This window comes from Pogona vitticeps, chromosome 5 (assembly GCF_051106095.1).
Source record: "Pogona vitticeps strain Pit_001003342236 chromosome 5, PviZW2.1, whole genome shotgun sequence".
Lineage (NCBI taxonomy): Eukaryota > Metazoa > Chordata > Lepidosauria > Squamata > Agamidae > Pogona > Pogona vitticeps.
Window position 1 is genome coordinate 173,557,297 of NC_135787.1, and position 14,282 is coordinate 173,571,578.

Genomic DNA, 14,282 nt, shown 5'->3' on the forward strand with positions numbered 1-14,282 from the left:
TTTGTTGGATCAAGCTGAAGGACCTTTCACAATAATTTTAGAAATACATTTATTACTTGAAAAATATTTGCTATCAATTTAAAAAGAAACCAAGACAGGTTTGAATATCATGCTTCTGTAACATCATAGGAATATGCTGGTCAACCTTGTATCTTACTACTTATCAGGCTTGTTTTAAAACAATGAGATAATTAATATTGATAATTAACAGCAATTAAAAATTAAGTGACAGCCAGTAGATTCTGAGTTATGCAGACACTTTTCAAAGTTTATTATGTATAAAGTTCTCAGAAATGGCTTATGAGTTCCTCCTTCTGGTAGTACTCTAGGACAGTGGCAGCAAGGTCACACAACCTGGCTCTCCTCCTGGAAGCCAACAGGGAACTGAACTCCTGCTCCCTGCTTCTACCCACAGAGCTATTCAGCCAGTATGGTAACAGGATGCCTCACGGTTATTTACATTTTAATGTTTTTAAGTAGTGTAATATAAAAAAGAGGTTTTACTAAATAGTATTTAAAATAAGAGCAAAACTAAGTCTAGAACAGTGGTCCCCAACCTTTTTAGCCCTGTGGACTGGCTGGGGAACGCAGGGCACCCCCTCGGTGCATGCACGAAGGCACTTGTATGGGCGTACGCATGCTCATGTGCAAAGGGCAGTGCAGTGCTTGTGCAGGCTCGCCTGCGTGTAAGCGCAAACGAGCTGTGTGGGACGGAGTGCATGTGGGGGTGGGGGAGAGGAAGGTCTGTCTCAGGCCACGGACTGACACTGGGCCACAGACTGGGGTTGGGAACCTCTGGTCTAGAAGATTACTAGCAGTAGTGAGTCTACATAAATACCAACAAAGCCACATCAGTGACATAAGGCTGGTGGGAGAAGAAAATCCTTCCAACCACATTCCTCAAATCAAGCATCACAAAACTAATCCTGTTTCACATACCCAGAGACTTATTCTTATACTGAGGGCTCCTATCATGACTTCAAAATCAGAAAACAATTCTTTTAATTAAAATTTAAGATCACTTCAGAGCACAATGCATTTTACCTAGGAAAATTCCTGAGTGTGGGAACATGACAAGAAAGGTGGAACACTTTAGGACATTTATCACAACACAAAAGTTCTCCTCCATTCTGACACACTGCACACCAATCCTCATTAGGGTCATCCTCTTTCCTGCCATCTCCAACATGAGAAGCTCCTGTCCATGCTGCCTTGTCATCAGATGACTGGTCTCCTGTACTGTCTGGTGTTTCACTGTTCAAGGCTATTTTTTCAGGGCAGCGATTATTATTCAACAACATTGAAGTAAGCAAGGTTCTTGGAAATCTAGACTGCGGGGGGATTTAAAAAAATACACATCAATGCTAAGGTTGACTAACTAGCACATATGTATAAATATTAATTTTTGTACACATAATTGTGCATCTTTGATAATAAGGGAATTGTGACAGCCAACTAACCAACTACTACGGTATAATTCAATAAGCTTTAGAAAGTCACCACCATGAAAAACTTCAATTTTAAGTTCTGTTCAGTCACTATCCTTCCTGACACTGTCATCAAGAAAAGAGGCAGCTACCCCTTGTGCCCTCCCCTCAGCACTTTGTTCATGCAAGTAATTACGCATCTGAAGAGAAGAGTAATAAAACTCACAGATTGTAGGCAAAGGCAAGAATTCAGATTTTCAAAGTTTCTTGGGGGTAAAGGAAAGGCTAGTTGCCTCTATCCATATTGACTATGCTGGAAAAGGCAGCAACATTAATATGGAAGCATGGTCAATATGGATCTAAAGGATGTGGAGGTCTTTAGATTTTGAATGTAAAAGACATCATGAGCGCTGATTTTTGGAGAATACCAGAAAGATCTTAATTATCATTAGTTGCGAGTAGGCAAACTAGAGCATTCCAGATGTCAAAGCTCATACAGCTTTTATTCAGATCCCAGCCACAACCACCAAGGTTAAGGGGCCAGAAATTATGGAAATTGTAGTTCAAACGTGTGGTAGGCAAAAGTTATGCACCTCTGAACTACACACTTTCCTTTGTTATCTAACATTAAACAAACCCTTAGTAGAATCTTAACAATTCAGCAGTTTACAGAATCAGGAATAGTTCCCCTTCCGTACTCAGACTTTTTAAATAACTGTGATTACATTTTGATTCCGAGATTCTTCATCTGTTTCTTGCTTCACTATTACAACTGGGAAATCATAGTTCTCACTTGGCATGCCAGACTCTTGTTTTATTCTGATAGGCTCTAACATGACCACAGGGACTCTCTGTGTTGAATCAGCACCTGATGGTCTGCTAGAGGAGCCAGAGCTGAAAAAGAGAGCATCAGTGAGGGAAAGAAAGAAAAATTGAACCATTTCAAAATAAGACTGCTGAGATGTGTTTTGGATCATCCAAAGCAGGGCATACTATGATTACTCTGATAAGGTTTATGAGATACATCCCCATATTACAATTTTTCCATGTCTCATTGTTCAAATATTTTAAATCTAATATTATTTCAGCCATTGTGTCACAAAATATGATCTTAAAATACACTCTGAAAACAGTTTTCCAAGCTGGAAGTTCCTCAAAGAATATCATCATCATTTCATTGCATCATCATTTCACCTACAAAATTAAATATGGCTGGACTACCAACTATTGCAAGGAATACAGTGGACCCTCGACTTACAGACGGCTTGATGTACAGACTTTTCAAGTTACAGACTTCTCTGGCTGCAAAATTTAGGTTCGACTTGCAGCCGGAGAATCAACCTACAGACTAGAAAAACAACAACATGGAACAAAAATGGAACAAAAACGGCCGATTACGGGATTAATCGGTTTTCAATGTATTGTAGGTCAATGGAGACTCGACCTACAGACTTTTCGACCTGCAGGCACCGTTCCAATACAGATTAATTCCGTAAGTAGAGGGTCCACTGTAAATAAAAGTGTTCCTGTCTACATTGATCTATCATCTCTCTTCCCATTCAGAATACTTCTCGCTTTTCTTACATGAAAGTCTACCACATATCACAATGGAGGAGATAACTTTTCAAGGTTGCATTCTCTTGGGTCAATCTGTTGGTAACAGGTGGGGCAAAAGAAAAACTCAAACAGTGCATCACTTCCCCCCTCCCACCCCCGTCTTTCTTCTCATTGCTTCTGTGAAATCTAAACTGATCACTTGCAAAGGACTTCTGAAAATAGGCTAAGATCCACATGAAATCAGGCAAGGGCCTTGCAGCTTGCCCATTCCAGAGCTAAAAAGATTCAATTTTATTGTCACTGATAAGTCTTATAACGTTATACTTGTCATTCACCATTTTTTCCATTACTGGGACTTTGTAGGTTTCTTTCCTTTTTTAAATGCCCCTTTCCATGGTCTAACTTTCCTCTCTCATTCTAGACACCTTGCCTACAAATTCTGAAGCAGAAACTAAGCATGGCTATCTCACATTCCCATTTCAAGATTCACACTAATCTATACCTAATGATACCAGTACTTCTGCTCCTAGAGCAAATTTATTGGGATAGATTTTAGAGATATTTGGCTACATCTAATGCTTATTGAAGAATGCAACACAAGTATCGTATTTTTCCGTTTATAACATGCCCCCGCTTATAAGACATTCTAAACCCCAAATTAAGAAAATTTAGCTTTGAGGATTCAGCCTCTGGGCTCAGAACGGTCAGACATTTTGAGTCCTGTTGAATCTGAGCCTACAGGCTCCACCTCCAACGAGGTGTGTTCCAATTGGTTTGTACAGCACCAGCTGACATCAATTCCATAAGGCTCATGATTGGAGGAAGCTAAGTCTCCTGACTGTAGGAAGCCTGTTTACAGAGGCAAGGTATGTGCCGTTTTGTTGTCAGTTATCTCAGCTTATTTCCATGTAAAAGACGCCCCTCAATTTCTAGTGTAATGATTTTATGAAAAAGCTGTGTCTTATAAATGGAAAAATACGGTAATTCCAACAAAGCAAGTATCCTTGCAGATGCATGTAACTACTGCTTTTATATTTTTATTTGATTTATAACATAAACAGAATTCAAGGTGATTTACAATAAAATAGAACAAATTCAGCATATATCATAAAAGTATAAAAACCTAAATTCAATTTAAAAATATACCAGTAAAAGGAAAATTAATATAAAACAAATGCAAATCAGCAGTGATAATTTTAGGTTTTATAACAGATAGACAAGTAACAGAGGTTTCCCCAAAATTTTACAATTTCTAATTGGTAAAAAAGTAGTATTTGAGAATCTATCCTTTATAACTATCTAACTTACCTGCCTCGGCTTCCAATACTAGAGGCACTGGGTGAACGAACTGGAGGATGAATACCAGAAACTGTAGGGAGCCCTAAATTATCAATGGGAAAAAGAAAAAAAAAAGTTGCCATAAAACCTATTTTATATTTTGAAGCTCCCACAAACATCTGCCGATTTTTAATCTAAAGATAACGTTTAATATTATTTTGACTCCCTATCTCTACCCCACATAACACTGCAAAGGTAGAAATAATGACAAGTAAAATACAGGTGCAGTGGTGCCTCGCATAGCGATCGCTCCGTTTTACGATGAAATCGCTTTGCGATGGACTTTTTGTCACTGCAAGAGTGATCGCTTTGCGATGGCCCCTATGGGGAAAATTTGCTTTGTGATTATCGCGGGGAAGCGATCATCGCAAAGCCCCCCTGATCAGCTGTGCGAAAATGGGGACTTTGTGATGATCGCTTCCCTGCGATCATCGCAAAGCCCCCGCCGATCAAGCCCCCATTTTCGCACAGCTGATCGGCAGTTCCAAAATGGCCACCCGTTGTTTTGCCTCGCTTTAGAGGCACTGAAAATGGCCGCCGCAATGGAGGATTTTCGCATAAGGTGAGTTTTTAAGCCCATAGGAATGCATTAAACGTGTTTTAATGCGTTTCTACGGGCTTTTAAAAATCGCTTAGCGAAGAAATCGCATAGCAGCGATTTTTGCTGCACGGATTAACATTGCTAAGCGAGGCACCACTGTACTGAGTCCTTATATTGTAGAGTTAAGAAAAAACCCAGGGCTATGTCTGAATACAGGTTCACTATATTTTTCTCAAGGACCATGCAGGCCACAAATTACACAGTTTGGCTTCTTGTCCTGTATCCTGCACATTCTTATTAAAAATCCTCCATCTCCCCCCTTCTTCCTATAAGCTCCTCCCCACCCTAAATTTACAGCTTTTACAGTTGCATGAGACAGTATAAAGCATCCAGCAGCCAAGACAAGAGATTGAGGTTCCATTGTAATCAAAAGGGATATGGGATACAAACTACAGTATTGTCTTTTTCTTCTAACATAAAAACAGGCTGCTTTGGAAGGGAATCTCCTTCCTTGGGAAACTTTTAAGGATACGTATGAACAGGAGTGGGGTGTTTTGAGTGATCCATTTTTGTATAAATTCAAATGTAATTATAAGATGCTAATTTTTTTTCTATAGGCAACAAAACATCTCTGGTTCAGGCTCGGAAAGCTTTATATACTAACTATTCCATTCTTCCCTCTGCCATTACTGTCTTCTCACAACTGAATTCAGTTACTAATTTTGCAGCATACTGTCCTGATTTTCTTCCACTTTTAATTACAATTACTCTTTCTCTTTGTATTCGCGAAGGCTTTCACGGCCGGGATCTAATGATTGTTGTGGGTTTTTCGGGCTTCTTGGCTGTGTTCTGAAGGTGGTTTTTCCTAACGTTTCGCCAGTGTCTGTGACCGGCATCTTCAGAGGACAGCAAACTGTGCTCTGGTGTAGTTTGGCTAGGGCGTGGAGATGCCGGCCACAGAGATTGGTGAAACGTTAGGAAAAACCACCTTCAGAACACGGCCAAGAAGCCCGAAAAACCCACAACAACTCTTTCTCTTCTTTGCCTTTTTTTGCATTAGCTGCCAGTTTCATCTGACATCTAATACATGTTTTTTACTTTTACTTCTTCTATGCTCTTGCTTCCTTCTATGACATCCAACTTTTCTTTATTGAAAGATTTCTTCTATGCAAACTAAACATTTCTAGGTACCCTCTTTTTTGTCTTTTTGCTACTGTCGCATTTCTTTACTTTCTCATCTATGTTATGCTCTTACATTATCTATTCTCTAGGGAATTCTTAAAACATAGCTTCTCTGTGGCCTTCCTTTCTTCACAACCATGTAGCAATCAGTAACAACATCAGTTCATACTAATTGCACCCTTTATCATCTATTATATGCTTTAATACTAAAAAATGCATCTTTTGTGTCGTCTTTTGTTACACTGCTAAGGATTCAGAGCAATATTAAGAATTTTAAACGAAGCACAATAGTAGTCACACCTGAAAGGCCTGGAGATGGCACTGATGAATTTGGAGACTGGACAGTTTGGCGTGAAGAAGGTTTGGGTTGGCTCATCTCCACAATTCCCTCTCTCTTCCCAATGCTTTCCAGTGAAATATTTGCTGAACAGTCAATCTTAGGATGATATCATGTAAGATAGTTAAGCAGGGAAGAATTTTTCACTAAGCTAAAATTCTGAGGCTTCAATGGTGGCAATACAGTATACATGAGGATGTTTACATGCATGCATGCACACATTCAGTTATTTCTTCCAAGAGCTAGACAGTTTTGTTACAGACCAGTAAAGACATCTGCATATCTGGGAAATGTCTACTACCTTCCTCCCCCATCTTTTTTTCCTCTTCCCTCCTCGTCTTCCCTGCCCTCTTTTTGTCCATCCACTCTGAGATTAGTCGGTGTCATCTGGTTTTCCTTTTTTTAAGGGTTTTTGTTATCAGTTTTAATATTTCTATTTTTATTTGTGTTTTCTATTTATGAGACTGTAACCCGCCCAGAGTAATGCTGCAACACTAATGAGAGCAGGATACAAATTGAATAAATAAATAAAATAAATACTATTCTGAAAATTGTTAGTTTAAAACAAGAGCCTCAAATGAATGGAAGACTGCATGAGGACAAGTTCTCCATCTCTTGGATAGCCATTAACAGCAGGAGAAGGGGAGAAATTCGAGTTACCTAGCTAATGAAAGAAGACATATGAAATGTTGCTGCTCTCTGAACTCGCCTGTTTTATGAGTAACCTAACAGGTTCCAGATTTAACACATCATACATGTCAAAACAAGGCTTCCAAACAGATGACATAAAAACAAAGCACAATGTCCATCTTACATCAGGAAGAGAAGGCAGTGAATAAGAGCCACCCGTTGTTGAGGTCAGATCTATCATAGGTGGGGCAAATATCTTTCCATCATATCCAGTAGCATTATTAGTGGTAGGACTGGAAGGAGTTGATGTTGTGCTGCTGGCATTTGAGGGAGCAGCAGAAACATGTCCGCTATTTATTTGCCACTACAAATATATGACAAAAATATTAAGGGAAATTAAGGAAAAATAGTTCAGCATATAGACTAATAATTAATATGAATTATGATTAATAAACAATGAACTACAATGATCTGGATTATGAGTCTGGATCTATTTTACTTAAATTTGTAATACCAAAGTTGGCACATGACATCTCAGAAGTCAATGAGATGGGTGCACAAAATGCTACAGGAAACAATGCTCCAAAACTGAAACCGATGATTATTGAGCCACCATGAACATGTCATAACTAACTGTACTTTACACTCACGTCTATCCAACAGACACTTAAGTCTGAAAAGAAGAAATACATATTTTTTGCTGAGAGCCCTAAGTTGCAGAATTATTTTCTCAAGAAAATTAATGTAGTCAAGGCTAATGATCCCACAATAGTACAATAAGAAACTCAGTTACAAGTTATGGGGCAGTGTATTATTTTAAAGCTGCTGCATGTCAATGTAATGTGTCTTATTTTCAGTTTTTACTTTATGTGGAAGGATAAACACCATTCATAAATGTTTTACTTCTCATCAATAATAACATTTATATGCTGAATACTCTAACTCTTTTCTCAGCTGTGTGTTTAGAACAGGAATACAGGTACAAGAGAAAATATTCCTCAGTTATGTTTCAGAAATGTGTATCATTATGGTCATAATTTGTTTACTGTTCATTTAAGTTTTGTATACTAGTTAGGTTCTTTGAGAGAGAAGAGTGTTGATTACATGTAATATTGCAAAATTACCTGTTTAATAGCTTGCTGTGCCAGAAATGCCATCTGCAATGGATTGGGTCTTCCAGCTGAATGGTGTACATTCTGGTTTTGAGAAAATCTCATAGGCTGAGGCACAGGAATGGGGCCATTTGCTTTAAGGTTGTGATTCTGAAAGTTAACCAAACGTGGAGGTGGCTGCTGGAAAGATAAAATAATCTCCTTTGCTAGTTTTCCATAAATTAAAAGAAATCTACCCTAGACTTTCAGAGAAAATGTATAAGTTTAGAGCTCAGATTCACCCTCAACATAAAATAATTTGTGTAATAACTAGTAATAATACTAGTTCTAGTAAAGCTAAAGGTTCCCCCTTGACATTTAGTCCAGTCGTGTCCGACTCTAGGGGGCGGTGCTCATCCCCATTTCCAAGACAGCATTTGTCTGTAGACAGTTTCCGTGGTCACGTGGCCAGCGCGACTAGACACGGAATGCCATTACCTTCCCACCTTGGTGGTACCTATTTATCTATTCGCATTTTAACATGCTTTCGAACTGCTAGGTTGGCAGGAGCTGGTAGAAGTGATGGGAGCTCATTCCATTGCGTGGGTTCAATCTTGCAACAGCTGGTCTTCTGACCTTGCAGCACAGAGACTTCTGCGGTTTAACCCGCAGTGCCACCACGTCCAACTAACAATTCTACAATCTGCTTAAACAAGAAAGGCCATGAGAAGAGATATCTTTGTGAAGGATACTAATATTCTAGGAACTCTACAGAAAACACTGAATTGCACAGTCAAATTATCACTGGTAGACATACTATATGGTGCTGCTATAATTTTATAAAAAGTACAAATAGCTTATTCATATAATGCTTTTAGACAGTATCCTACTAGCTTTCCTTCTGAACAAAGTACAAGGAACTAAGTTTCCTCTATTTTGAATCTGCCCTGATTTACCTGAGGTGGTGGTGGTGGAGGAGGAGGAGTCTGATGCATAGGCCCTGCAATTCTAGGATTTGGCAGGCCTGCAGGACCTGCTCTCCGTTGAGCCTGTTGCCTCTGAGCGAGGACCTGCTGCTGCATGTGCTGAAGTCGTAGTTGAGCTAAACTGATTTGGGTTGGGAACTTGGATAGCTGATTTGAAGGTAAGCCACTTTGTGGCTGCATGCTTTGTTCCATCACAGGGCTTTTAGGCATGTGCAGTGGGATCTCATTATCTTCAATCACCAAAGAACCTGGATAAAAATAATTGTATTTACAAATTAAGGTTTTACTACTCACACCCTTGGATTCCACTAGGCAATACCCTTGGATGAACTATTCTTTCTGGCATTAGTAAAGTCTGTCAAAAATCTAAATAAAATTTTTCTTCAGTTAGTCAGGAACTACATTTAGATATGGCTTTGTTAAGTTGCCTAGGTCAATACAATCATTATGAGATAACTGCTTTTAAACAAACAATGTCAAATTAAAGCATGTCAATCTAATGTCACTTCAATGGCGCAAACCTCATGTACTTATATATAAATATACGTCAAGTGTCACAAACACTTTTCCCATGGATTTATGGAAATGTTAATGGGATCTGCAGTTAACCTGGACTTCCAGCAATATGCAGAGAGCAATGTAAGTGTAGAGACTCATACATAAACACCCAACCTATATAAAAGTGATAATTCCACATAGAAATTTATCATGAGCAATCAATGGCTCTGCTTTAAACAAGATAATGACATCAGTTAGTTCAGATGTATCAGCAAATTTAACACTTTTCACAACAGAGAATTAAACTGGAATGCATCATACCTAAATTGAAGATATTTTGGGCCCAAAAACTAGGGTCACAGTGAAACTGAATAGAGGCATTAGAGATAGGTAGGGCATCACACCTTGCTCTAAGAAGGTACCTCAATCGATACGTAATCTAGAAAAAATCAAGAAGATATTATAGTTAAATCTTAAATATTTTCCTGCAAGAAGTGCTATGATCTGGAAAAGGCTTTCAGTATGCAAAGAGGCTGACGAAACTTACAAAAATATTTTAAAAAACATTTACTAAATACAAATATATTAAGTTCCACACTGATTATAGATATTTTCCTATGTCTTGGACCACACGTTTTCTCAATAGTTTTTATCCCAGAGCTATAATTGCAATTAATAATGAGCTTAAAGACCATCAGTAGTGAATAATTAGTTGGACTGTGTAACTTGGCCTGCGGTGTAGATGTTTGTATTTTTAGTGGGGGACTTTTAGTGGGTGGGGAGTGTTTGGGAATTTTATGTGTGTGCATGTGTCTGGTCTCTGGGTGTCTGTGAATTTCGTTGTATGTGTATATACTTACAATGACAATAAATTATTATTATTATTATTATTATTATTATTATTATTATTATTATTATTATTATTATTATTATTATTATTATTATTATTATTATTATTATTATTTACAATACAGTGGTGCCTCGCTTGACAAAGATAATCCGTTCCAGCAAAATCGCTGTAGAACGAAATCCTCGTCAAGCAAAATGAAAAAGCCCATTGAAATGCCTTGAAAACCGGTTCAATGCGTTCCAATGGGCGAAATACCTCAGCGTCCAGCGAAGATCCTCCATAGGGCGGCCATTTTCCGGTGCCTGTCTTGCGAAAAACCCTTCCTAAACACAGCAGGGAGCCATTTTAAACAGCGGGCGGCCATTTTGAAACCCAACAATCAGCTGTTTTTTGATCCTCGTAAAGCGAAAAATTGGTTCCTGAAGTAGGGAACCGATCATCGTAAAGCGCATTTTCCCTATCTAAACATCGTTTTGCGATCACAAAAAAGACATCGTTAAGCGATATCCTCATCTAACGAGGTAATCGTCAAGCAGGGCACCACTGTATAAGATACACATTTTTTCAAACTTTTACACAAGCATAAGGGATGAAACAGTAACTAGAGAAATCTAGCAGGATAAAAATTAATCCAGGAAACTTTGGCTGGAAAATGACATCTATGTTTGAGAAACAGGATGTTCTGAACAACTGTGAGAATCTTAGGCTGAGGTGCACTGCTTCGTATGTCATACAGCAGAAATCTCATTAAATGTATGTTCAATGAAGAGCCCTGTCTTCCTTGTAAGAATACCAACATAAAACACATATTTATATATTTTCACTTACATGTTTTAGTACATAGTATAGCTATCCAATGCTTACTGTTTATGAAATGCTTCAGTACTGCTAGCCACCACAATCAGAGACAAACTGAGTGGTGTATGTGCAATGGGAAACTTTGACTGAGGACAGGGAGCATTGTCTGTAAAACAGTATTTTCAGACCTCTGCTTTACTACTGCAAAATTTTATGTTCTGCGCTCTGTTTTAAGTACTCAACATGGGTGCCAAACATTCATTTTGTACTCTGCATAAAATCACGCCAATGTATCATTATTTACCTCCCATGCATTTTACTCTGCCAATCTTAGGAAGCAGCACAGAGCAATGCAGAGCATCAAGAACTCACTCGAGCAATGAGTCTGCTTAATTACCTTTCCAAGCTTATGAGAAGGCCCATGATTCTCTCTTACCAGTTGCTAACAAGATTTACTTTAGAACAGAAAATACCAAATCTAATAGGCTGCATTTTACCAGATAATATTAAGGGAAAGAAAAATGTGGCTGCCTCAGTAGCCATGGAACTAGCTTATTAAAGTTTGTAGAGTTAAATATGTTTGAATCAAATTTCAGAATGGTGTTCTAGAAAACATATTACCTGAGTGTCTACTGACAGCTAATTTATATTAGTTAACTTTTCTTTAAAACTATGAACTTTTGACAGCAGTCTAACAGAGAAAGATGAAAAGATGTTCAGCACTTTCATATGCATTCTAGACCCCACAGTACAATAGTCTACAAAAAACCTAAAGTTAAAATACTTTTTTTTTTTTTAAGGCTATGATGGCGTTCTTAAGCCAACACTCCAAATGTCTTACTGTAGCAGTGGACAAAATGGAACTGTGAGAATCTTAGGCTGAGGTGCACTGTGTCTATGCAGTGGAAGTGGGCAAATCTCTTGTCAAAAAGCCCAGTTCTAGAACATTCCAAGTAGAGCTCTGTGCAGGTGCAGAACCCATTACTGTGACTCACAGAGACTATGAAGAACATCAGGAAAACATTTAGATCTAGTTCAGTGTTATATTCAGTGGTAAAACAGACGCTCATGGGAAGCCCACCAGCAGGACCTAAAAGAAACTGCATTCTCCCTTTCATTCCCCAGCAACTGATGTACACTGGCACTGGGCTGCTGGCACTGCATCTGATATGCAACCATCCTGACTATAAGCCACTGTTGTCCCTAACTGCTGTAAAATTCTTCTTCCCTACTTTTATGGCTAGGATAATCGGTAGCTATTACTGTATTGTTTGCCAGTGATTTCCTTGGTTGAACTTGGAACAGCTAAGGTAGACTGGCAGTGGAGAGGAATATAATGAATTTCAAATTCTGGTCATCACTGCTCACGTGTTATTTGTAGCTACTTTTGACAGCTTTAGTATTCTGCCATGGCAGCAATGTCACCAACAAGAAATGCCAGTATTATAAGTAGCAAGTTTAAATAATAATGTTTAACCATCCCTGCTATAAAATTCTTTTCAGCATCCTGCTGCAAATACAATTTTCTTGTAACATTGGCATTGTACATAATTTTCCATGACCATGACCATTCTAGATAAAAACTGTAGCAGTTCTTTATCCATACCAAGCGTTTGCTATACAATAATGCTGTGCTGCTACCACTGGAGACCGCCCATTTAGAAAAATTCATGACATGCTCCAGTTGCTTAGAAAGACCTGCTATTTCCTGTTGCTGCTGCAGAAGCTTCATGCGGTGTTCTTTACCTAGACACTGGAAGGGAGAATGAACTGATAAGTCACGAGCTCTTTTGTTAATACTTACAGATCAAATAGCCATACTTCATTTCACAAATAAAGTTTACGAAGAACCCCTAATCTGCCATTCTGTTCATGTATATTAAGATAATTTTTAAAAGTCTTGTATCTAGAACTATGCTACCTATTAACTATCAACTGAATTGGACCAATTTGTATTGAAGCTGAACCAGATCAGTTCAAATAGCTTCAGGCAGGATGATAAAAGAAAATCAGTTTGTCTCCAAAATGCTGCAGAACAGCACAATATAAGGAAAACACCAGAGTGATGTGGTGGTGCTGGTGGAGCAATGTTTGACAAGAATCTCAACAGTACTTTCCAATTACAGTGCTTGCAATGAGGAGCTACTGCAAATATGTCTTAAGTACTCTTTGCAGCTCCTTTTTCTTTTCTTTAGATATATTTGTGAAGATTCTCAGTTACCCAGGTGAGGTTATCTGGAAATTGAATCATGGCAACTGCACTTCTTTCTTGTTAGGTTGAAACGTTTCACTACTCAACCAAGTAGATTCTTCAGTCTGAGGAGAGTTGATAGGAGACCCCTGATATATCCTCCATGTTGGTTTCACTTCCCCCTGGTCTAAATAGCCTCCTTAGATAGACAAAAGGGGGGGGGGGGCTGAGTGAAAATCCCACTTCTGCCACCCACTGTCATGGGTCATTAACAGTTGCAAACAGTGGTCTTTCTGGTGGGTGTGGTCCTGATCTTCCAGATGATGGATGAAAGGGCAACATGAGACAGATTGTGTCTAAAACCTCCACCCGTTGAGTGAGGGATTTTCCATATGACCAGAAAGATCAGGACCACACCTACCAGAAAGACCACTGCTTACGACTGTTAACGACCCATGACAATGGGTTGAGAAGGACAGCAGAAGTGAGATTTTCACTCACCCCACCATCCTCTGTCCAAGGTGAAGTGAAAGGAACATGGAGGATAGATCAGGGGTTTCCTACCAACTCTCCTCAAACCGAAGAAGCTACTTGGATAAGTAGTGAAACATTTCAAGCAAACGAGAAAGAAGTCCAGTTGCCTTTTCTTTAGATGTTTGCAGATCACATTAAAAGTTGGTGCACAGCAATTCTTAGCGAGTGATAACCACATAAATCACAGACACTGACATAGTAAAAGGAAAAGCAGAACACAGATTAGCAAACTTTAAGCATAGTAAGGCAAGTTTTAAAGAGTAGATAGCACACCACCATCTGGACCTGTGTACTGACACTTCTGAAAAATCATCAACTCTAA

General features: G+C 38.7%; 1 protein-coding gene across 3 annotated transcripts in view; it reads right to left on the reverse strand.

The window, feature by feature from the left end:
• Positions 1–14,282, reverse strand: part of TRIM24 (tripartite motif containing 24) — a 67,794-nt gene that overhangs the window by 17,174 nt on the left and 36,338 nt on the right. The window contains exons 7-15 of one of the 3 annotated variants that reach the window (XM_020800432.3): positions 12,842–12,988; positions 9,909–10,026; positions 9,060–9,337; positions 8,137–8,274; positions 7,197–7,376; positions 6,346–6,481; positions 4,293–4,365; positions 2,153–2,321; positions 1,045–1,331 (exon numbers count right to left, since the gene is read on the reverse strand). In XM_020800432.3, the coding sequence (XP_020656091.1) occupies positions 1,045–1,331; positions 2,153–2,321; positions 4,293–4,365; positions 6,346–6,481; positions 7,197–7,376; positions 8,137–8,274; positions 9,060–9,337; positions 9,909–10,026; positions 12,842–12,988 (1,526 nt within the window). Of the gene's footprint in view, positions 1–1,044; positions 1,332–2,152; positions 2,322–4,292; positions 4,366–6,345; positions 6,482–7,196; positions 7,377–8,136; positions 8,305–9,059; positions 9,338–9,908; positions 10,027–12,841; positions 12,989–14,282 lie in introns of all 3 variants that reach the window. The other 2 variants (XM_020800431.3, XM_020800430.3) reach the window with 2 other exon arrangements.